This window comes from Microcaecilia unicolor, chromosome 1, assembly GCF_901765095.1.
Source record: "Microcaecilia unicolor chromosome 1, aMicUni1.1, whole genome shotgun sequence".
Lineage (NCBI taxonomy): Eukaryota > Metazoa > Chordata > Amphibia > Gymnophiona > Siphonopidae > Microcaecilia > Microcaecilia unicolor.
This window is the reverse complement of record NC_044031.1, coordinates 704,919,358-704,943,832: the sequence shown is the minus strand read 5'-3', so window position 1 is coordinate 704,943,832 and position 24,475 is coordinate 704,919,358. Positions and strand designations below refer to the sequence as shown.

Sequence of the window (24,475 nt, the reverse complement as noted above, 5' to 3'; positions counted from 1 at the left end):
TATTGTATTACTTTTGTAAGGTACGGGAAGCAGAGGGAACACTGCTGGGAGCTCACAAACTGGTGATGCACTCGGTAAAGCTTTGGCATCTGTGAGTATTTCATTCTTATATTGTACAAAAATGTAGATGTAGTTTAAAGCTAACCAAGTTTCCATTCTTACTGATAGAAGTATGGAGGGTCTCTCATTATCAGAGCCTTCTCTAATTTCTCTGACATTTTGAAGTAATATGATTTGTACAGCTATAAGACTTGTAAGAAACTTGCCTTACAGCTGTACTGTAGGTGAAGCCACAAGCTTAACTACACGTTTTGTTTTTCATTGTGGGGAAGTTGTTTTTAATCTTGTTTTAGTTGGGGGGGGGGACTACAATGAGCATAGGTTGTTAAAAGTTCTATATAAATGGTAAAGACTTGCATAGTGAGAATTTGGAAGTATGTTATGAATGTTCACTGGCTTTAAAAGAAAAAAATCTAGTCCAAGTGAATAAGAAAAAGTCAAGTTATATTATTAGTCACACTTTTAAATTTCTGCCTGGCAAGTTTTTGTTTAAAATATTACAAAATATGAATTAAACTTCTTTGCAAGGACTGTATGTGTTTGCATGGGCTTGCGTTAATCATTGTAGCTAATATACTGTCTGCATAATTGAATGTACTGTGTTTGTATATAAAATTATAAATTCTAACAGTAAATGAATGATAATATTTATGAATAGTGAAATTGCTTATCTATCCAGCATTCCCATTTTCCAGAATTTGTAGAAAGCTACAAGTGAATGTTCAATTTTTATGATAGTAATTTAACTGTGAAAATGTGATGATTCTTGGATAACAGATTACACTTAGAATCATTTGGTAGGCCATTCACTAAGATTTCCAGCTCAGTGGGTGCTGTATACAGAGGATGTGCAGGCTTTTTTCAAATTATCACCCACCGAGGTTAATCCTCATTCAGGAGACAAAGGACTTCCTCTTTCCAGCTGTGTGCCAGCATCTTGTTATTTATGTTTTGTCCCAATGCTTATTTCCTTGGATCTTAGATGAGTTGTGTCCCCCAGCTAAGCTCCTGACTCAAAGGGGACCCACTCAAATTTCAAATGGACGCTGAGCATATTTAGGGTTTTCATGGAAGTCTACGCTAAGGGCCCGATGCACAAAACTTACCGGGCCAGCACTGTGCGTTTTTGACCAGCTCCAGCTGGTTTAGTGACCACGGTATTCAGCAGACTACGCACAAAGGGGTTCTGCAGGCTGTTTTCCATCCACGATGGCAGCCAACAGGAATTGCATGCAAATGAACTGATTATTATTTAAATCTGCATTCTATAGGATAGGTACATAAATACATAAGTAATGCTACACTGGGAAAAGGCCAAGGGTCCATCGAGCCCAGCATCCTGTCCACGACAGCGGCCAATCCAGGCCAAGAGCACCTGGCAAGCTTCCCAAACGTACCAACATTCTATACATGTTATTCCTGGAATTGTGGATTTTTCCCAAGTCCGTTTAGTAGTGGTTTATGGACTTGTCCTTTAGGAAACTGTCTAACCCCTCCAATTCACCACGTTCTCCAGCAACGAATTCCAGAGTTTAATTATGCGTTGGGTGAAGAAAAAATTTTCTCCAATTTGATTTAAATTTACTACACTGTAGTTTCATCACATGCCCCCTAGTCCTAGTATTTTTGGAAAGCGTGAACAGACACTTCACATCCACCTGTTCCACTCCACTCATTATTTTATATACCTCTATCATGTTTCCCCTCAGCCATCTCTTCTCCAAGCTGAAAAGCCCTAGCCTCCTTAGTCTTTCTTCACAGGGAAGTCGTCTCATCCCTCTATCATTTTAGTTGCCCTTCACTGCATCTTGTCCAATTCTACTATATCTTTCTTGAGATGCGGCGACCAGAATTGAACACAATACTCAAGGTGCGGTCGCACCATGAAGCGATACAACGGCATTATAACATCCTCAAACCTGTTTTCCATACCTTTCCTAATAATACCGAACATTCTATTCACTTTCCTAGCCGCAGCAGCACACTGAGCAGAAGGTTTCAGTGTATTATCGACGACGACACCCAGATCCCTTTCTTGGTCCGTAACTCCTAACGTGGAACCTTGCATGACATAGCTATAATTCGGGTTCTTATTTCCCACATGCACATGCTAATATTAAACGTAGTCTGCCATTTAGCCGCCCAGTCTCGTAAGGTCCTTCTGTAATTTTTCACAATCCTGTCGCGAGTTAACGACTTTGAATAACTTTGTGTCATCAGCAAGTTTAATTACCTCGCTACTTGCTCCCATCTCTAAATCATTTATAAATATATTAAAAAGCAGCAGTCCTAGCACAGACGCCTGAGGAACCCCACTAACTACCCTTCTCCATTGTGAATACTGCCCATTTAACCCCACTCTCTGTTTCCTATCCTTCAGCCAGTTTTTAATCCACAGTAGGACATTTCCTCCTATCCCATGACCCTCCAATTTCCTCTGCAGCCTTTCATGAGGTACCTTGTCAAACGCCTTTTGAAAATCCAGATACATGATATCAATCGGCTCCCCTTTGTCCACATGTTTGTTTACTCCTTCAAAGAATTGAAGTAAATTGTTCAGGCAAGATTTCCCCACACAAAAGCCGTGCTGACTGGGTCTCAGTAATCCATGTCCTTGGATGTGCTCTGTAATTTTCCCCGGCACCGATGTCAGACTCACCGGTCTATAATTTCCCGGATCTCCCCTGGAACCTTTTTAAAAAATCGGCGTTACATTGGCCACCCTCCAATCTTCCGGTACCACGCTCAATTTTAAGGATAAATTGCATATCACTAACAGTAGCTCCAGAAGCTCATTTTTTAGTTCTATCAGTACTCTAGGATGGATACCATCCGGTCCAGGAGATTTGCTACTCTTCAGTTTGCTGAACTGCCCCATTACGTCCTCCAGGTTTACCGTGAAGTCAGTAAGTTTCTCCGACTCGTCCGCTTGAAATACCATTTCCGACACCGGTATCCCACCCAAATCTTCCTCGGTGAAGACCGAAGCAAAGAATTCATTCAATCTCTTCGCTACATCTTTATCTTCCTTGATCACCCCTTTTACCCCTCGGTCATCCAGTGGCCCAACTGATTCTTTTGCCGGCTTCCTGCTTTTACTATACCGAAAAAAATTTTTGCTATGTTTTTTTGCCTCTAATGCTATCTTTTTTTCGTAATCCCTCTTGGCCTTCTTTATCAGCACAGCAGTTAACGAGGGATACACAAAATGCAGCCCCTACCTTTTACCATGGAATTTTTATGGGAGGTCAGGAGCTGTCATAGCTTGAAGGTGGCTTCTCAGTGGGGCAGCCTGCAGTAGTATTGCATGTGAAGAGAGGACAGAAGAATGCAACCCAGGAGAGTTCCATGTTCCAGACACATGTGCAGCACCTCGTACACTTTTATAAACAATAATACACATGCATTAAATGCTTTCACTGGAAATTGAAATCCAAAGTACACAAAAGAATCCAGATGTGATTATCTTTCTCCTGGGGAAGCAGAACAGGCAGGTCAGGAAGGCTGTAGCTGCCATGAACTTTGCTCCTGAAGCTCACCTCCAAGCCGGGAATCCTTTTTGTCTTCTGCCGTCCATTGGCTCGCTGCTCAACATCTCCCCACAGCAGATTAAAAAAAAAACTACACTGGGCTTTTATACACAGCTTGTATGTAAGCTGTGTTTAGCACACGCTGTTCTGAGCTTGCGCAGAGCAGCTAGGCTTAGTGATTAGCTGTTCTGCGCATGCACAGCTTAGCAACTGGTTGAGCTGCTCGCTGTTTTTGCATGTGATTTTTTTTGTTTTGTGCATCGGCCCCTAAGTGATGAAGTTTTCCTGATGCACTGTGCTTGTAGTCCAGTTGTAAGCAGTCTATCAACCAGCAGGCTGGACGTGGGCCTGGCATGGAATGCCAAAAAGAATTCTTTATAAAATGTTTTAAAAAATATAATCATGTTAAAATAGAAACAATAGGTCTCTGTGACCTCAAGCCAGGTCTTGCATTTGAGGAAAATATAAAAGTTTGTTAGTTATGCTGCTCATTCACCTAGCCTTCATTGTGTCTGTGAAAGGAAATACAATTTTGGGGTCCAAATTATTGCCTCCATGGTTGCTTAGAGATAGGTTGTTGATCCTACTGAATCGGGTGGGATATTCTTCTCTCCACCTATGCAGCTTTCCCTGAGGAACCAGGCGGAAATGATTCCACAGCTTGACCAAATTATATGCTGAATGGCTTTGCATGCTGTGGAAGCCAGATCCGTGATCTTGCATGCTCCGGATGGCTGCAAATCCTTTCTGCCAAATAGATCCCCAAGGTATTTTCCTCTATTGTGACTAGCTAAGTAAACTAGGTGGTTGTTTAGAAAGATTTCAAAAAGCTGTGAGTTGAAGCCAAGACAGAAATGTTTAATCTCTCTGGTGGGTGGGCTTTGGTTGTCATGGTGACTTTATTCTGTCATCCTATGTTGTTGCTTGGCAGGAGCAGCTAGGTCATTCCATAAATCATTTCTGTCATAGCCAATGGTGATGCATTCCATCTGCTCTCAGTACATGCCACAGTCTGTACTCTTCAAATCCCTTGCTTCAATCCATCTGCTCATTCTCTCACCCACACCTTTTTCTTGCAGTTGTGCGTGTTTGTTTGTTTTTTAAATAATTGTTTTATGAGTAGAGTACAAGAATGAAGCGTAGGGTTAATTGAGACAATGCAGCTTTAGTAAAAACGGAAAAACTACATCAGAGATTTTTATTTTATCATAACTCACATCCGATTTGAAGTTTTTTTGAGATGTGATGTTTGCCAAAGGAGTATTAAAACTCATGAATCAGCCTTTCAGCCTAACCTTATATCAACTTAAGACATTAATCAGGTATCTTTAATTACAAAATGGTCAGTTGATATCATGTTATAATGTCCTTTCATGTGTGAAACATCAGAAGATGAAACATTTGTTCTTCAATTTAAGTATTAAAGAGCATGAAGAATACTGTGTGATTAAACATGTAAGGCCAGATAATACATTTGCAAAGGTTCCTTTCTTTTAGTTTTAAGCCTGGATAATTGTGGTCTTAATCTCAGAGTAGGCAAGAAAGAGAATTGTGCATGAAAGTAATTACACAGAGTTTCAAAAGCTCTGTGGATTAGGCATTAGTTTGGATAATGAACTGCTGAAGATAGAAAGAAAAGGAAACCGGGGTATTCATGCCATTTCTAATGTGTTTCCCTGAATGTTTGCCAAACAATATCCCTTTAAGATTATGCCGTGGAGGTTTATATGGAGGAAGAAACATCTGGTTTACTTCAGCACCTAATACCAAACCAAAACACTCGGTATTTCATTTAGAGGGGATCAAACAAGAGCCCTATTTGAATTTGTTGGTTATAGCTAACTTCTCTATGATAACCTGTGTTGGTGGCTGCTACGTCAGAAATAGTGCAAATGTCTTTGGGTGATCCGGATGGCTAAATAGCCAATGGTCCTGCTAACAAAAAAAAAAAGAAATGCAGGGAAGTTGACTTCAAGAAGCAAATCATGAATTGAGTTTCTTTGTTGCTTTGAGACTCAATAACATTAGCATAACAAAGCTTAACTGAAATGTACACTGCAGTGTTTAAAAAAGTGGGCTAACAGCTCCAAGGTTTGACTCTGTGGACTTTCCATTGTCCAGCTTTTGTCTTGGCCCCTTTTCATTAGACCTCGGCATATTGGTACCCTGCTGACTGGAATGGACCATGACTGATAGGAGGAGGAGTCTCATTTGTTGCAGCAAAATGAGCCGTGACACTGTTTTCAGCCCAGCAGAAGGTATCGGGGTTATTCATCACTGGCCATTTAGCAGTGCAGCAGGGCATGGGCTGCATGAAGAATGAGTTTTCACTTCACATGGATACCATGACTTTGAAATTACAATTTTTGTTCCTTTTCAGAGGTCTGCTTGTGTATATTTTTATTCACCACCAGTACACATTTCAACAAAATGTAAGAGATGCCGGCCAAAAAAAAAACGTTGTGACAGTTTTCTCTAATTTTGAAAAGCTGTGTTCCGAATATATTTCTGCTTTGGTTTTGGTTTCTCAGACTTTGAATTCTCATCAGTACAAACAAGTAGCATAATCAAGATTTCAGCTGCTGATTAAGAATACACAGTGTCGTAGTTTAATCCCTCAACCTGTGGAAAAATACATCTGTGTTCTCACTAAAAAGTGGATTATTTTTTGGGTAACCCCAAAAAGATTGCCGTTTTATTAAATCCAAGAAAATTGATCTTGATATCATCTTCATCTTAAAAATGTACTATAGTCCCTTATTTGCAGAAGTAGGTTCAGGTCTGTTAAATGGATTTGTTTGATCATATTCGTGTCTAGTTCTTCTGTTGTGTAAAGTAAATGCCACGTCAACTGGCATTTCTGTGCTTTCAACTGTGACTATCATGACATAGGGGAAAAAAGCAGTCATGACATAGGCAAAAAAGGCAGTTCTGTAACTGTGTGCCTACAGTAATGCACCAAAAAGTGCCACTTAAGAATGCAATTGTCCTAAGCACTGAGCTATAAGGGCAAGCATAAGTGGCATAGGGCACAATTGCAAGGGGGCATACATATGGGCAGGATGTGGACGTGTCTCCCACTTACACGCACAACTTATAGAAATGGGTTACATGCACTGTTTGCAGCACTTAAGTGCACCAATTTACGCCTGCCGTAGATCTGGTGTAAGTGGGCATGCCTCCATTTAGGTGAGCTGATGTGGGTTACACCAGTATTCTATAACAGAATCTGGGCACCCAGACGCCATTAACATAGTAACATAGTAGATGACGGCAGAAAAAGACCTGCACAGTCCATCCAGTCTGCCCAACATGATAACTCATATGTGCTACTTTTTGTGTATACCTTACCTTGATTTGTATCTGTCATTTTCAGGGCACAGACCATATAAGTCTGCCCAGCACTATCCCCGCCTCCCAACCACCAGCTCTGGCACATACCGTATAAGTCTGCCCAGCACTATCCCCGCCTCCCAACCACCAGCCCCACCTCCCACCACCGAAGAATGGGTGCTGTTTGCACTGCATTTATTTATTTTATTTATTGCATTTGTATCTCACATTTTCCCACCTCTTTGCAGGCTCAATGTTGCTTGTACAATACATCATGGATACTGGAAATAAGAAGAGAATATACATTTGGTGTTACAGAAGGATTTTGGGTTGCATGGTAATGGAATACATGATAGTGGTATAGCAGAAGACATTATAAGACATTTCTGGATATATGTGGAGAATTTTACATGTGTTGATCTTTGTGGTATATCTTGTCAAAGAGATGGGTCTTCAGTAGTTTGCGGAAGTTGGTCAGTTCATAGATCGCTTTTAGGTTGCGTGGCAACTGGGTGCTTACCTCTAATCACCCCTTTATGGAATTGACTTCTTAATATTAATTATGTTGGCCTGTTGTTTGGAATTCTGTTGTTGAGGTGTTTAAGTAATGGTGTCTGTTGTGCTTTACAAGAATTAAAAAAAATAATAGCAATAAAATTCAGGACTTGCTAAGCTACAGCAATAGATACGATATGAATTCTGAGTGAGCCACCCCTTAGTGGCGGCAGCTGACCTCCTAGAAAATGAGGCTTAGAGGATCTCGTTTACTAAATGGCTTCTACCATGTTTAGAATAATTTTTTAAAGTGTTTTCCAAGCCTAAAGCAAGTTTTGGACAGTGACTCATAAAACTGGACAGGGGAATTCTCATGTTAAAAGTGGGCACAAAGAAAGAGTATTACCTACTTTTACAGAATGGGGGCAGTTCTATAACTCTATTTAGGCAGCTCAAGGTGGTGCAGTAGGAGTCTATTCTATAACACAATCAAGGCGTGTAGGTTCTATTATAGAATACAATCGTAACCCGATATTGCTGCTCCTGATGTTTAGGAGCCTGCACTAATGCCGGCTATATTGAACTGGTGTAAGTGCAAGCCTCTAAACGCAGCAGGGATGCATGTAACATACAGTAGAGGCCAATCGAATTGCAGTTTCAGATTCAACATGAAAACTGGACTAAAATCCAGGTTCGGGTATCAGCAGAAAATTCTGGCCCATTTCCAGCTGAAACCAATACTCTTCCTCCCCCCTTCAAAATTGACAAGTCTCCCCAACAACGTGGGCCCCTGTCCATCAGTGGGCTCTCCCCAGACTTACCTTAACAAGACGTGGCCTCTTCAGGGGCAGGAAAGAACCATACTTCTTCCTGCCTGGTGCCACTGCTGCTTTAAAATGGCTGCTGAGACTGCTACAGGAGATCCGGGCAGCCATTTTGAGATTGGCAGCAGCATAAGCAAAAGCGGTTGGAGATTGGAACCAACATAAGCAAGAGCAATCTCAATATGGCTGCCGGGACTTTCTGTGCGAATGTCTTTCTTGTTTAAAATAGTGTTCCTTTCTTAATGATTTTGTTTTTGTAAACCACCTAGACATGTACCCTAGATTGCGCAGCATAGAAAATTTTTAAATAAACTATAAATGGGAACCCCACCTATATCCCGCCCATGTTCTGTCACTTAATCCCCCCTTGCAGATATGTTCTGTGTAAGTTGTGCAGTATTTGTAGAACAGTTCTTGGGTGGAATGTTGACATTTACATGTACATGTCCCATTATTCGATACTTTTTCACACATTTTGCAAGCATAAATGTGAATGCCTGGTTTACACAATTGTCCTTAATTAGTGTGTAGGTATTTCCAGGGCTTAGTTTAGATGGAGTTGTGGGATACACATAGTACATACAGACATTTACATCTCCTTCAGAGCAGGTATAAATTTGTACTGGAGCATTTCACTGCTATTTGGACTGGTTCTAAGAGCATGTTTTAAAAAGGCTCATAGATGCCTATGTTGCTTTTTTAAAATAAGCACCTTCTTGAACTGTTATAAAATTACACCCCAAATTGACTAAAATGTGTTGTATTGAGAGGTGCTGTTGCTGGGGGTGAAAAGTGTGCAGTCGGTAGTATGTTTACATTTTTGTACATACTTTTATATGAAAAAACTGTTCATGCTAAAGCAGAGGGGAGTGACAGAAGGTACTTTGGGGGTGGAGGGTAATTCTTTAAGGAGCTTCCTAGTTTTAAGTGGCAGGAGGACACATAAATGGTGGTATTCTAGTCATTTACATGCATCAGTGGCCTTTGACAGAATACTGACTAGCAGAAAAGGACACACTATTATTTGATTGCATGCACTTTGCGGGTGCATTTTGGACAGAACACACAGGTATAGACATACAGAATTCTATCGCCTATGCTTACACAGTACGCCAGCTGTAGATTGGTGTGATTGTGCCTTAATGTATGCACATTTTTGGCCATTCATACTAGTATCCTCTCACCTACATATGCCCACTGTTAGTCTACCCATCACTCTGCTTTTTTTTTTTCCTACTGCCCTTTCTCTCCTATCTACGGACTGAGTTATTATTTCCCTGGTTTAAATTACTACTCAAAGCACATTTTTTTGAATTGGCTTTTAACATTCGGTTAGACGCTTCTGCATCAGGTTCCAATGGGTCTGCATCTCCCCAGCAATCGGTTGTGAGCATGTGATTCTTGAAAGTTTTATCTTGTATGATTGCTGTATGTATTCTACTGTCCTTTTTATTTTGGCGTTCTTTTCCAATGAGCTGTTTTTAGATTGTAAACTGCTGAGACCTGGTCTAGAATTGGCGGGTAATCATGGTTTTAATGTAGATAAGTGTTTTGTACAGTACACATGTACTTCATGACTGCCCATGCTACACGCCTGCGTGCATGTTTTGTAAAAGTTCCCCACTGCCTTAACCCCATTCATACTTATCTTTGTGCAATTTTATAAACACCCTTTCCTGAATGTAAAACAGGTTTATCTATGGAAAAATCTTCATAAATGTCCCCATAGAGTACATATATACATTTACACCCGGAGCACGTGCAAATGTGGAGGAGTAGCCTAATGGTTAGTGTTGTGGTTCCCAAACATTTTCAGTTTGTGGCACCCTCCCAACCTCCGCCCCCCAGCCACAAAGGTCTCCATCTTTTTATCTGCACAAATATATTAGTGCTAGGGTGTCCCTATAACCAGCCCCTCCACATAACACACTGATTACAAGTTATAACAAATTACTATTCTACTTATGAAAAGTCATTCCATTATTATACTTCCTCTTTGTACGTATGCTGCACAAACCAACATGTTTAAAACTATAAGTGAGATTAAATTTTAAAAATGCTACGATCAAAAAAGAATGACAACCTGGATGCAGCAGCTCATAGGTTTGTACATCTCTTTGCTGTCTTCCCTCCATCCATGTCCAGCATTTCTGCCCTCTCCTCCATCCATCCATGTCCATCAGCTCTCCTCTCTACCCTGCCCTCCATCCATCCTCCAGCAGCTCTCCTCTCTCCTACCCTACCCCTCCATCCATCCATGTCCAGCAGCAGCTCTCCTCTCTTCCATCCATCCATATCTAGCAATTCTCCCCTGTGACAGCGGTAAGCATGCTTGTGGCGCACCCCTGCCATGCTTACCGGTTTGCATCGGCCCCGACTTGCCACGGCACCCCCAGAGAGATCACTACGGCACACAGTTTGTGAAACTCTGAGTTAGTGCAATGAGCCGAGAACCCAGGGAACTAGGTTCAGTTCCCAATTCAATTCCTTGTGTCCCTGGGTGAGTCGCTTAACCCTACATTTCCCTAGGAACAAAAACTTAACATTGTGAGCCCACTAGAGACGGAGAAAGTAACGGCACATATTAAACTGTAAAATCTTTACCATCTAATAGAGAGTTTTGAGAGCCTCTTTATTGAAGAGAAGTATGTTTACACTAGGAAAAAATGCCCGTTTCTGAGTGCAATGAAACGGGCGCTAGCAAGGGGCCCCCTCCCTCCGTCCCTCGGACCTACTTGCGTTACTTGTTCGGGGTTCGCGTTCGCCTTGCGTTTCGGCCCTCGAGTGTTATAGCTCCGCCCTCGACGTCATGACGTTTTGACGCGAGGGCGGTGCAGACACTCCAGGGCACATCGGATATCTCGGGCGTCTCAACTTCCGTGGAGGCTTCAGAACGTTGGGGTTGCCTTTTATATATAGAGAGATTGTTGTAAAATCAGAAATAATACACATATTTTTCCTTTTCACTCATAAGATGCCCACATCATGCACCCATGGGAAATTTGCATGCTGCAGTATCTGCACAAGTAAATAGCTGCTTTCTAGAATGGTACTGTAGAACCGCACAAGCCTTTTAAAATGGCCTCTTAATTGTGAGTAATGACCATTTAGAAATGGTTGTTGAAGGTTGTGCTAATAAACTATAAGTAGAGCTTCTATTATTTGGAGTTTGTAAATTGTAAATTGTTTATTTTCCAGGTAATTAGATGATCTTTGAGGGTACAAAAGTGAGTGTGTGTTAGTGTTTTCACACCACAGGTACTTTTGCTGGGTACTTTTCCTGGTGAAATCAGATATGTATGTTTGTGTCTCTTAGAGGCAGATGCAGCAACCAAACGTAAAAAAATCTAAATCGTTAAAGTCCCTAACGATTTTAAAATAACGAAAAATGCACCAAAAAAAAAAGTCACACATGCTGAGATCGGTATTGAAACGTACAATGTATCAAAGAATCACAATACACATCGTTAATCGGCCCCCAAATCATGCGCAGAGTAGCCAAGCGTTATGTTAGCTGCTCTGCGCATGCCACAAACAGTCAAAACACAGTCAAATCACAAGCACATGGCTCCCAAATCAAAATAAAAATAAAAAAAGGATCGGGAGGGGGCAAGGGCGCTCATCAGGAGCGTCCTGTACGGACGGCCTTGCCCCCCCCCCCCCCCCGCTGCTCCCCACTTTCCGCCGCTCCCCCCACCCCGAAAAAGCAAAATTCAAGCAGCCCCTGCCCCCCTCCCTTCCTCACTACTCTCACCTCAGCTCCGCCTCACGACATCCTCCGTCCTGTGCCCCGCCCCCTTTTGGGGTCGTCGCCGCCATTCCCCTCCTCCATCGGGCCCCCCTCCCTCTTACCGGGCCCGTGCAGCGCCTCTCTCCTCTGTCCGAAGGCGCTGCACGGGCAAGAAGAAAGCCTGATGCCTGCCTTTGCCCAGCTTCGATGGCACGTCTTTCTCCTGCTGGGCCCGCCCCTTTCTGACGTCGGTAACCTACGTAGGTTACTGACGTCAGACAGGGGCGGGCGCAGCAGGAGAAAGACGCGCCATCGCGAAGGCAGGCATCAGCTGATTCAGCTTTCTTCTTGCCCGTGCATCGCCTTCGGACAGAGGAGAGAGGCGCTGCACGGGCCCGGTAAGAGGAAGGGGGGCCCGATGGAGGAGGGGAATGGCGGCGACGACCCCAAAAGGGGGCGGGGCACGGACGGAGGATGTCGGGAGGCGGAGCTGAGGTGAGAGAGTAGTGAGGAAGGGAGGGGGGCAGGGGCTTCTAGAAGTTTGCTTTTTCGGGGTGGGGGGAGCGGCGGAAAGTGGGGAGCAGCGGGGGGGGGGCAAGGCCGTCCGTACAGGACGCTCCTGATGAGCGCCCTTGCCCCCTCCCGATCCTTTTTTATTTTTATTTTTTTATGTGTTTTCTGAGGTCCTTTGGACCAATCACAGCGCTTTTAGCTCTGCTAATGCGCTGGGATTGGCTCAAAGTTTGTTTATTTTTTCACTTAACACTTTTTCCTGGCACAGAGCTGTCCTAACGAGAGGTCCAGACCTCTCGTTAGTTTTCCTGCCTTTTTCCTGCGTAAAAGCAATCGGAAAAGGTTAGTGCATGTCGTTTCAATGGGGTTTTCACACTAATTGCTCATCTCCATTCCATTTTCGTTAGCTGCTACTGTCGTCGGAAAATAGGCTTAAGTGCATGGAAAGGATAGGAAATTCTTCCCTGAGGGCTCATTTAACGATGAAAAACGTTTAGTGCATCTACCTCTTAGTTGCTATCAGTGCAGAAACGGCAGAAAAACTGAGTGGAGAATACAAGGCAGGCCAGGAAGAGGGGTGAGAGGACTAGAGGAAGTGGGGTTTTCTAGTGCTAATGCAATAAACACCTAATTCATTTTGCTTTGGGGTTGTTTATTGGTGTTTATCAGCTACAGCCTAAAAATCAGAAGCCCTAACTGTAAGTGAGAAAAGGAGCAATGCCAGAATCTTGGCCAGGTCATTAAAAGGGAAACATGCCAGTATTTGCTTTAATTTGCAGACTGCTTTCTGTGGATAGAAGCGGAAGGATAGATGACTTTTTCATTTTATTAGGTGACTTCATCACCAAGATTTCATATCATTTCTCGGTATTCTCTCTGCCCAGGAAGTTGTTCCTGGAAGGCTCAATAAATGACCTGCTACATTTCAGTATACCAGAGCTCCTTGTTGCAAATGGAATATGAAAGATTTTAATTGGGTCTCGTTACTAAGCACTTTATTCTTTTATGCGGGTGTTGTTTTATTTGGAATTGTGGAGGAGGGGTTGTTATGGCACAGAATGGCAAAATTAATTTTGATGCCTTGTACTTCATAAGGGACAGTTTTGAAAGGATTTTATTTAGTTCGTTACTTATTGGGATTTATTAACCGCCTTTATGAAGAGATTCACCCAAGGCGGCGTACAGCAGTGTTTTTGCATTCTCTGGGCTGAAAATGGCTCTCCTTTAGCAGAAAGGTGCAGGATTATGGTAGGAAGGGAACACATGCAGGAGAAGTTTCCCCACTGAAAATCAGCTTGAAGGCCAAAGTGGGGGTTTGCTTCGCTTTCAGTGAGCTTGGTGTATATTCTCTTCTCACATACAGTTTGTCAGTAGCGTCTCTCTGAATGATGTGAGCATGTTATTCAACTACATCAGCAACAGCGGAAAGATCTGCATTTATGCAGAGAGCTTTTCTCATAAGCTTAGTGCAGTTTTATTATTTTTTATTATTATTTTTTTTTCAGATTTATTCTCCTGACCACACCAGCAGTAGCTTTCCATCAAACCCATCAACACCAGTTGGATCACCATCGCCTCTCACAGGTAAATCCCATTTTATCTTTCAGCTTGCTTATCTAATGTTCTGTTTCTGTTCATCTTTTAGTAAAAATTCCAATGTCATAAATATTAAGGAAAAATGATGAAGAATTGAATAGTATTACAAAAACATGAAAGTGCCCATTTACTAAAATGTCTTAGATATTTAAAGTGGCTTTTAATGCGTTTTAATAGCGCATCATCCTGTTAATATAGGGGGCGTTTTTACTAAGTCGCGGAAGCATTTTTAGCTCGTGGTAAACCCATAGGAATGTAATGGTTGTCTCAGCGTTTACCGTCGGCTGATTTCTACTGCGAGCTAAAAACACCACTGCAGCTTACTAAAAGACCCCCATAGTGTGTTCAGTGCTGACATGTGTTAACTGCTGTGTAAAAAAACAAGAAGGCAAGTGTGCCTATGTGACACTTGTTCTGTAAAGAAAAGCAGGCGCCTACTTTCCTTAGTAGAATAGTAATGTAGCAGATTGGATATGTGGCTATAATATAGGCATAAGTACTTACATCAGTGAGAGAGCTGGTGTAAGTGTTTGAACCTAATGCAAAAAAGAAAATGAACATAACTTGTAGTATTCTATAAGTTATTTGCATAAGTTCCAACTATGTGTACACCCATCTGGATAAAGTCCTCAGTTAAAACATGCATTAGTTATAAATTGGTTAGATTATTGTAATTATTTGTAGGTTTACCTCAATATTCTCTCAGGTACCTACAGCTACATAAGTACATAAGTACATAAGTAGTGCCATACTGGGAAAGACCAAAGGTCCATCTAGCCCAGCATCCTGTCACCGACAGTGGCCAATCCAGGTCAAGGGCACCTGGCACGCTCCCCAAACGTAAAAACATTCCAGACAAGTTATACCTAAAAATGAGGAATTTTTCCAGTCCATTTAATAGCGGTCTATGGACTTGTCCTTTAGGAATCTATCTAACCCCTTTTTAAACTCCGTCAAGCTAACCGCCCGTACCACGTTCTCCGGCAATGAATTCCAGAGTCTAATTACACGTTGGGTGAAGAAAAATTTTCTCCGATTCGTTTTAAATTTACCACACTGTAGCTTCAACTCATGCCCTCTAGTCCTAGTATTTTTGGATAGCGTGAACAGTCGCTTCACATCCACCCGATCCATTCCACTCATTATTTTATACACTTCTATCATATCTCCCCTCAGCCGTCTCTTCTCCAAGCTGAAAAGCCCTAGCCTTCTCAGCCTCTCTTCATAGGAAAGTCGTCCCATCCCCACTATCATTTTCGTCGCCCTTCGCTGTACCTTTTCCAATTCTACTATATCTTTTTTGAGATACGGAGACCAGTACTGAACACAATACTCCAGGTGCGGTCGCACCATGGAGCGATACAACGGCATTATAACATCCGCACACCTGGACTCCATACCCTTCCTAATAACACCCAACATTCTATTCGCTTTCCTAGCCGCAGCAGCACACTGAGCAGAAGGTTTCAGCGTATCATCCTTCAGAACATTGCATTAAAATTATTATATAGAGCTAGTCGTTATGATCACATAGCACCGTTATTAATTGAGCACCGCTGGCTTCTTATATCTAGTAGGATGCAGTTTAAGATTCTTTTGGCATATAAAATCATTTTATATTGGATGCCCTGCATATTTATTTAATTATCTCATACCTTATCAACCATTAAAGAACACTGTGTTTCGCAAGTACCAATCTTCTTCTTATTCCTTAACCTAGGAAATTGGTACTTGATTCCTCTCATTCTTCAGCCTTTGGTTGTTTGGCTCCATCTCTTTGGAACCACCTTCCAGTTTTTATCAGATCAGATCCATTGTATTTTAGATTTAAGCCAGCATTAAAGACAAACAGTTGTTTAAAAAGACTTTCTCTACCTAATTATTTTAGTTATATTCCCTCCTGTGTTCTCTTTAGTGTAATTTTGTCACAGTGCTTTGGTTATGCCTGTTGTACAATGCTTCTCCCTTTCCTTATGTGTCTGCAAAAAAATTTCTAACAGTGTGTTAATTTTATTCTGTTTTGATGTGACAATCTGTTTTATTATAAGGCTTATTGTAAGCCACATCAAATACTTAGGTGATTTTGCAGATACCAAATTGTACAAATAAATAAATGTGCATTTACAAAATAGCACTTAGCCAGAATTTTAACATTTATGTGCATATGTGCACATATGTGCCATTATTCAATCATTTACACTTGTAATGGGCATAGAAATGTTAGCACTCATTTTATAGAATTACCCCTTAAATGTGGGAATTCCTGTTAGGGGCAGAAAAATGGACTGGAATAAGACTCTATGGTCAGCAAGGGGTCATTATTAAGTGTTAAATGCTAAAGCAGCAAATAATGTTAATATTTATGTTTGTTATTTAAATTTGATATACCACAATTAACTGTCCAGCAGAGCAATGCAGTTAACCAATAATTAGAAAGACATTTTCAAAAAAACATATCATTCAGGGAGAGAGGGCATAAAAGGTAATAGAACAAAAATATATATGCTTTTCTAGAGATGACAGGCACGTAGAAGACCTAGAATAAATTGCCCAAATTTTTTCTTAAAGTAGAAGGGTTTTCAAGAGAGTTTTAAATAGTGAACCACAATAGCAGTTGTGCTGTTAACCTATAACCATCGCCCCATGTTGGTTGCATGGATGCCTTCCCAAAGTGCTGAAATAGCCCCCAGTAGTTATTGCGGAGGTTTAGCAGCTACTGTGGGTTAACTCCTGTAGTTACATAAGTGTTGCCATACTGAGACAGACCAAAGGTCCATCACAAAACAGTATAATACATTTTATGATGCTTATCCTAAAAATAAGCAGTTAATTTTCCCCAAGTCCATTTTAATAATGGCTTATGGTCTTTTCTTTTAGCAAGCTATCAAACCTTTTTTAAACCCCACTAAAGTAACTGTTTTTACTAAATTCTCTGGCACCGAATTCCAGAGTTTAATTACATGTTGAGTGAAGAAATATTTTCTCCAATTCCTTTTAATCTTACTACTCAGTAGCTTCTGTGTGTGCCCCCTAGTCCTAGTATTTTTGGAAAGAGTAAACAAACGATTTACATGTTCCACTCCAGCAGTATTTTATAAACCTCTAACATATTTTCCCCTCAGCCATCTCTTCTCAATGCTGAAGAGCCCTAGCTGCTTTAGCCTTTCCTCATAGGAAAGTTGTCACATCCCCTTTATCATTTTCGTCGCCCTTTTCTAATTCCACTATATCGTTTTTGAGATGCGGTGATCAGAATTGAACACAATATTCAATGTGTGGTCACACCATGGAGTGATACAAAGGCATTATAACATCCTCATTTTTATTTTCCATTTTTTTCCTAATAATACCTAATATTCTATTTGATTTCTTTGCTGCCACAGCACACGGAGCAGAGGTTTTGAAAGTATCATTAACGATGACTCTTAGATCCTTTTCCTGGTCGGTGACTCCTAACGTGGAATCTTGCATCACGTAACTATAGTTCAGGTTCCTCTTTCCCACATGCATCACTTTGCACTTGCTCACATTAAACATCTGCCATTTGGATGCCCAGTCTTGTAAGGTTGTCTTGCAATTTTTCACAATCCTCTTTCGATTTAACAACTTTGAATAACTTTGTGTCGTCAGCAAATTTAATTATTTCACTAGTTATTCCCATATCCAGATCATTTATAAATAGGTTAAAAAGCAGCATTCCCAACACAGACCCCTGGGGAACCCCACTATCTACCCTTCTCCATTGAGAATACTGACCATTTAACCCTACTCTCTGTTTTCTATCCTTTAACCAGTTTTTCCTTGTCATCAAGCAGATGAATCCATTACGAATGGGTTGTGTCCACCTACCAGCAGGGGGAGATAGAGAATACTGAGAGGCAGATGGAGCTAGCTGGCCAAGAGGCACTATGGTTTTTCAGTGCTCTCTATCTCCCCCTACTGGTAGGTGGACACTTTGCTTCAGGAAGGATTCATTTGTAATTTTTCTAGGAATCTATATATTCCAAATTATGACTTGTCAAGGACAAGACTAGATAAGTTTCTTATATGATGGAATAGAAAAAGGTGTTGGGTGTTAATCACTAACACATTAATTCAAGTTCTCTTCTGTGTGGCTAAAAGCATGCACGTGTGTGGCCTATCTGAATATTGTCCGTAAAATGCTGGAATTTGGTGGTGGGTATATCAGGGCTACTTTTTCATTGTAGCAGAGCCTTTACAGTCTCTTAGTTCTGTAGTATAGCAGTTGTGAAAGAGTTCCTTGCAAGTTGTTTTATGGCAAGTATGCTAAAAGCCTCGATTAATCTAAATATAGGTTTGGCAACAAGTTATCAGCCTTCATAAGTTTTAAAATGTGTGAGGTATTCAATCTGAAATCTTCTCGCTTGGATGCAACAGGCTATTCACTCCATACTTCTCACATACTTCAGATTTTGCACACAGTATTAATTTCAAAGGATTCTTTGTTTCAAAATAAATGTTCACTAATGCAGTCTTTTCCGTCACCTGCAAGTATGAGTGTTGGAGCGTTGTGGATCGGGGAAGATGTCTTTCAGCGTAGGGATGATGAACTGTGGGCAGCTGCTTGAAGCTATTAGTGGGTAACTGCAGCTTTCTGAGACACTCTGGCTTCAGCTGCCTAGTAAAAGTTGAACAGCTGTTCTCTGCCCGTAGACAGGACTGTGAAAGGCCCATTGACTTAAATCTGTTGTTTAACAGGGATCTGGAATTACACTTTGGCTGATGTCATTTCAGTGCTGTTCCGCTCTGTAGTGGAGCATTGCTGAATTAGCAGCAGCAGTTTTTACATCGGGTTGTTTTTTTTTTTTTTTTAATGTTGCCCATTTTAGCATTTTCTCTCATGTCCATAGTGATTTATGTTGTCTCTTGTTTAGTGTTCATCAATCAAAGCTTTTATGAATACAGCACAAAGAAAGTTATAGTTTCCTTATATAATTTTCATAATGCCACTAATGGTGGCTTGTGGCTAGCATGCTTTTTCCAGCATACCATGAACAAGTATTAATCCAATTTATGTACTCCCTTTTCAATTGTAGCAGTGGACTGTTTTTAGGGGGTGAGACTAACAAGAGGACTGTGCTTGTTTGGAAAAAGCACACTATGGTTTGCATGTTATATATGATAAAAGAATGGCAAGGGTCAATGTGGAAGAAACACAGTCTACCTTAACAGCTGCTACAAATATATTTGCTGTATCAACTGAAAATATCTTTATGCTGAAAGATTGGATTGAGTGTTGTAGTGAAACAATTAATGTTTCCCTCCCCCCACCCCCACCCCTTTAATCCTCCCCCTCATACCTAAAAGAAAAATGTCTTGTTCATCATTGTTCTGCTGAGGTAGCTAATCTGAGAGAATTTAGGTTTCTGCAGGTGCATTTTGTTTTCCAGCCATGTGCATTCGGAGCTGTTCTTTAACTAGAGTACTCTGCCTCACTGATTTACAGTGTACACTGGAGAAGGTGTCTGATGATGCATGCATTTGGATGAAAGCAAGGAGATGTTGCACGCACGGCCTTTTTAAAAAGGCACGGGTCTTTTGGGAAAACAGTGAAAGTATACAAACCAAATTGGGGGGGGGGGGGGGGTAAAGCAGCCACTGTCGGGCTTATTTTCGAAAAAGATGGGCGTCCTTCTCCCAGGGTCGCCCAAATCGGCATAATCGAAAGCCGATTTTAGGCGTCCTCAACTGCTTTTCGTTGCGGGGACGACCAAAGTTCACGGGGGCATGTCGGAAGCATAGCGAAGGCGGGACTGGGGCGTGCTTAACACATGGGCGTCCTTGGCCGATAATGGAAAAAAGAAGGGCGTCCTTGACGAACACTTGGCTGACTTGGTCCTTTTTTTTTTTTTACGACCAAGCCACAAAAATGTGCCCTAAATGACCAGATGACCCCCAGAGGGAATCGGGGATGACCTCCCCTTACTCCCCCAGTGGTCACTAACCCCCCTCCCACGCTAAAAAAATTTTTTTTTAAATATTTTTTCCAGCCTCAGATATCATACCCAGCTCCATGACAGCAGTATGCAGGTCCCTGGAGCAGTTTTAGTGGGTACTGCAGTGTACTTCAGGCAGGCGGACTCGGGCCCATCCCCCCCCCCCCCCCCACCTGTTGTGGTGGTAAATATGAGCCCTCCAAAACCCACCACAAACCCGCTGTACCCACATTTGGTGCCCCCCTTCATCCCTAAAAGCTGTGGTAGTGGTGAACAGTTGTGGGGAGTGGGTTTGGGGGGCTCAGCACACAAAGTAAGGGAGCTATGCACCTGGGAGCTTTTTCTGAAGTACACTGCAGTGCCCCCTAGGGTGCCCGGTTGGTGTCCTGGCATGTGAGGGGGACCAGTGCACTACGAATGCTGGCTCCTCCCACAACCAAATGCCTTGGATTTGGTTGTTTCTGAGAATGGCGTCCTCGGTTTCCATTATCGCCGAAAATTGGGGAAGACCATCTCTAAGGTTGACCTAAATGTTGAGATTTGGGTGTCTCCGACCGTATTATCGAAACGAAAGATGGACGCCTATCTTGTTTCGATAATACGGGTTTCCCCACCCCTTAGCGGGGACGTCCTGCAAGGACGTCCTCAGGAAAACTTGGGCGCCCCTTTGATTATGCCCCTCCACATCACCTTTGCTCTGAAACTGTTCACGCGGTGTCTGGTTTCTCATTTGGTCCGCTACCGACACCTTGCCCATGATTGCATTTCCGATCCAAAATGCTTTTAAAGAAATTATCTGTAAATTATCATATCAACTACAAATTATTGTTTACAAAAGTCTACATCATTGTGTGTGAGAGAGAGATGTATCACTAAGATATAGATATAACACATTCGAAGGCTCAGAAGAGAGTCAAACCTTTAAAGAAAGGATCTGTGGGTTCGTAAAACGAATGCAAAACTTCTGAGCTTTCGAGTGTTATATCTATATATTAGTGATACATCTCTTTCTCTCTGTAGATGTCTATAGCTATTTATCTATCTATGTATATACAGGATGAGGCAAAAAAAAAAAAAAAAGTAACTCCTTAAAAGTTTTTTTGCTGTTTTCTCAGCAACTGCTTTGAATTTCAGCATGATTTTGTAGCTTTAGTTGTTGTCTAAATTTATGTGCTGAGTGGAAAGAGATTATCTTTAAACGCGGCATAGTTACGGACTTCTTAGCGTGACCACCCAGCAATTTTCACACCTTCAAAAATATTTGCACTGTAAAACTACCATTATTTGGACTGTTAATGATGTCACAATGATGTAGACTTTTGTAAACAATAATTTGTACTTGATAATATGATAATTTACAGATAATTTCTTTAAAAGCATTTTGGATCGGAACTGCAATCATGTATAAAGGTGTCGGTAGCGGACAAAATGTGAAACCAGACACTGCGTGAACAGTTTCAGAGCAAAGACAATATAGTGGCTGCATATCATTTCAAGAAATGGAAGCTTAGTCCTGTGAAGAAAATTTGTCTGCATGACTGCAAAATTCTGACACATTGTTAATTGTGTTATTTTACTGTGTTTTACCTTGAACATTTTTAACGTGCAAAAATCGCTATGTAGTAACGCTAAAATGGCAGTGGCATAAACATAGCTTATGATAGTAATATTTTAAGTATGATGACTGAGTATGTAAAATTTCTCACTGAAATTAAAAGCAGTTGCTGAGAAAACTGCAAAAAACTGTAGGGGGTTACACACACACACACACCATATAAAAGCATCTGTCTAGCACAGATACCATACTGACACCTTGAAGGATTTTGAAATATCAGGAGATTTCATCCTCCAGCCCCTTTTCCTTTGCTTTCACGTGTGCAAGGAGCCCTCTCTGTCTAAGATCATTTGTGAACCATTACAAGCATTGTTCTTTCACATCTCTTGTAAAATAACAACATAGGTTGTTCCTGGGTTTACAGTGTTTGCTACTCTGACCACCGTCCTCCTTCACACTATTGTGACAGTCTTCCTTGTGGTGGTCTCTGTCTGCCAGGTCTTGCTACTGGTGTTCTTTCCTGTTTACTAACAGAACAGAGGTCAAGCAGGCTGAAAGGATGTACCCTTCTTATGGTTGGTGAGAGCAGTAACAGGTGTACTGAAGACCAGGTAGAGCAAAAGAAGGTGCAATTTGAAAAAAAAAAAAGTAGAAAACGTGCAAAAGGATACTTGTAAAGTCAAAAGCAAAAGGCCCTATTTAGTTTTTCCTCAGTCCTTAAAGTATTTTTGCAGTGATTAGTCATACTGAAAAAGGTGTGAGCAAAATCTAAAAAAGAATAAATTAGAATAAAGAGGTTCTTGCTCTGCAGTTCCATATCATCATCATCACAACTATCTTATTACATGCTTTTCCAATAGAGAATTCAAAGCGAGTTACAGCAAGTTAGCATTTACTTATAATACGGTATTAGATACATTTGTAGTTAATATAACAGGGTAGTAGCAAAATAAAGCACAGTGTAAAGGTTAAAAGTGGTATAAGCATAACAGATGGCAGTGGTGTAGGAAGGGGGGGCAGTGGGGCGGTCCGCCCCGGGTGCACGCCGCTGGGGGGCTGTCAGCTCCGCTGGTTCCCTGCTCTCTCTGCCCCGGAACAGGTTACTTCCTGTTCCGGGGCAGAGACAGCAGGGAACCAGCGGAGCCGACGCAGCTCCCAGCGACGTGCACTCGGGGCGGAGCGGCCCTCCAACCCGTCCCCTTTCCTATGTCATTGGTAAGAATGCGCTCCGGGGGGGGGGTGCGCGCGCCGAGGGGGGGTGCGCCGTGCTGCACCTGGGGGGGGTGCGCAGCGGTGACCCGCCCTGTGTGTCAGCCGCCCTCGCTATGGCACTGATAGATGGAGAGCCATCATGGGGAAGCTTGGGATGTGCTATTTAGAACAAAACTGAAGCAGTTGATTGGGTGTCCTAGGGAATTTAGAACAGACAGGAGTAGTTCTGATTGGTAGAATTTAAAACACATGGAAATCCATTGTCTGCCTTATCAAAGCAGTCATTATGGTGGTAATTTGATAAAGTACAAGGTATATTTTAGGTGATAGATCAAAAGGTGGTGTAGGTTTTTTGTTTGAAGGTGCAAAGCAGTTTTTAGATTGAAGGATGTTCACAGGTCAAACATTTTCAGTTTGTTTTTGGTTTATTTCACATACTTGTTTTACTAAAATTTTAACATGCATGAAAACTTTTTAGTGCACATTAATTTGTAGAATTGTACGCATTAAATCTAGCATGTACTAAATTTTTAAGCAGCACTTCTCTCTCTCTATATATATATCTATATAGATATATATATATCTATATCTATATATCTATATATCTATATATCTATATATATATATATATATATATATATATATAGTGCAGTCCGCTTAAGTGCAAGGGTCTGGGACCAAAGAAATACATGCAGTTAACTGGAGTGTGCACTTAACCATTGTGACCCAAAAAGGAAGCTTGACATCTGATAAACATATGTACAGTACTATTTATTATAAGTACAGTATACAGTCTCCGTTAAGTGACATTAGGCTTACTTGAAGTAATCAGTGATAGTCCTCTGTACACTCTTGTGTCTGTGAGTTCCATAGACTACGTCTGCCAGACGGTAAAAACTGTCATAGCACTGACATCCAGTGGCCTCCAGATAGGCCCGCACGGTGTTGAGACTCTCCAGCGCTCTTCCAAAAGTGACAGGAGGTTGTTGAATTTCATCAGCATGTGCCTCGCTGCTCATTTCATCATCTGTTTCATCATCACCCGTTGTCTGCGTGTAGGTGCATATCTCGACATCAGTGCTCTCATCAGCTGTTTGTAGATCGTAATCAACAGGTACGTAGTGATGAAACTCCTCTTCAGTAACACCGGCTGGGATGTCAATAGCCTGTTCATCTGACGCGTTTGCAACAGCTGCATCTGTTTCGTCCCTCTCCACATCCAAACTTGCCCGCTTGTAGTAGTTCAGAATGGTTGCCTTTGTAACATGATTCCAGGCTTCTTTCTGCATATGTAGGGAATCCAACAGTGATAGATTACGAGCCAGTTCAGCAGCACGTTTATCCTTGGCAGTCTGGTCATCCATAACGCACATCAGACGACGTAGCACAAGAGCCTGATAATGTTTGAAATTGGCTATTATGCCCTGATCCATAGGTTGGATCAGAGCGATAGTGTTTGGTGGCAGGAAGACCACCTTGATGTTAGCCTGACATCATCACTGTGTGCAGCACAATTATCACAAAGCAACAAAATCTGACACTTTTGTGCCCACATTCTAGTGTCTAACTTCTTTAGCCACTGCTTCCAAATTTCCCCAGTCATCCATGAATTTGCGTTAGCCTCGTATGACACAGGAAGTCGCTTAACATTCTTGAAGCAACGGGGCTGT

At 41.7% G+C, this 24,475-nt stretch overlaps 1 protein-coding gene across 10 annotated transcripts in view; it reads left to right on the top strand.

Moving 5' to 3' along the window:
- Positions 1–24,475, top strand: part of TCF12 (transcription factor 12) — a 762,188-nt gene that overhangs the window by 647,003 nt on the left and 90,710 nt on the right. For all 10 annotated transcript variants that reach the window (XM_030189018.1, XM_030188990.1, XM_030189004.1 and 7 more), the window contains 2 exons: positions 21–91; positions 13,991–14,069. In XM_030189018.1, the coding sequence (XP_030044878.1) occupies positions 21–91; positions 13,991–14,069 (150 nt within the window). The remainder of the gene's footprint in view (positions 1–20; positions 92–13,990; positions 14,070–24,475) is intronic.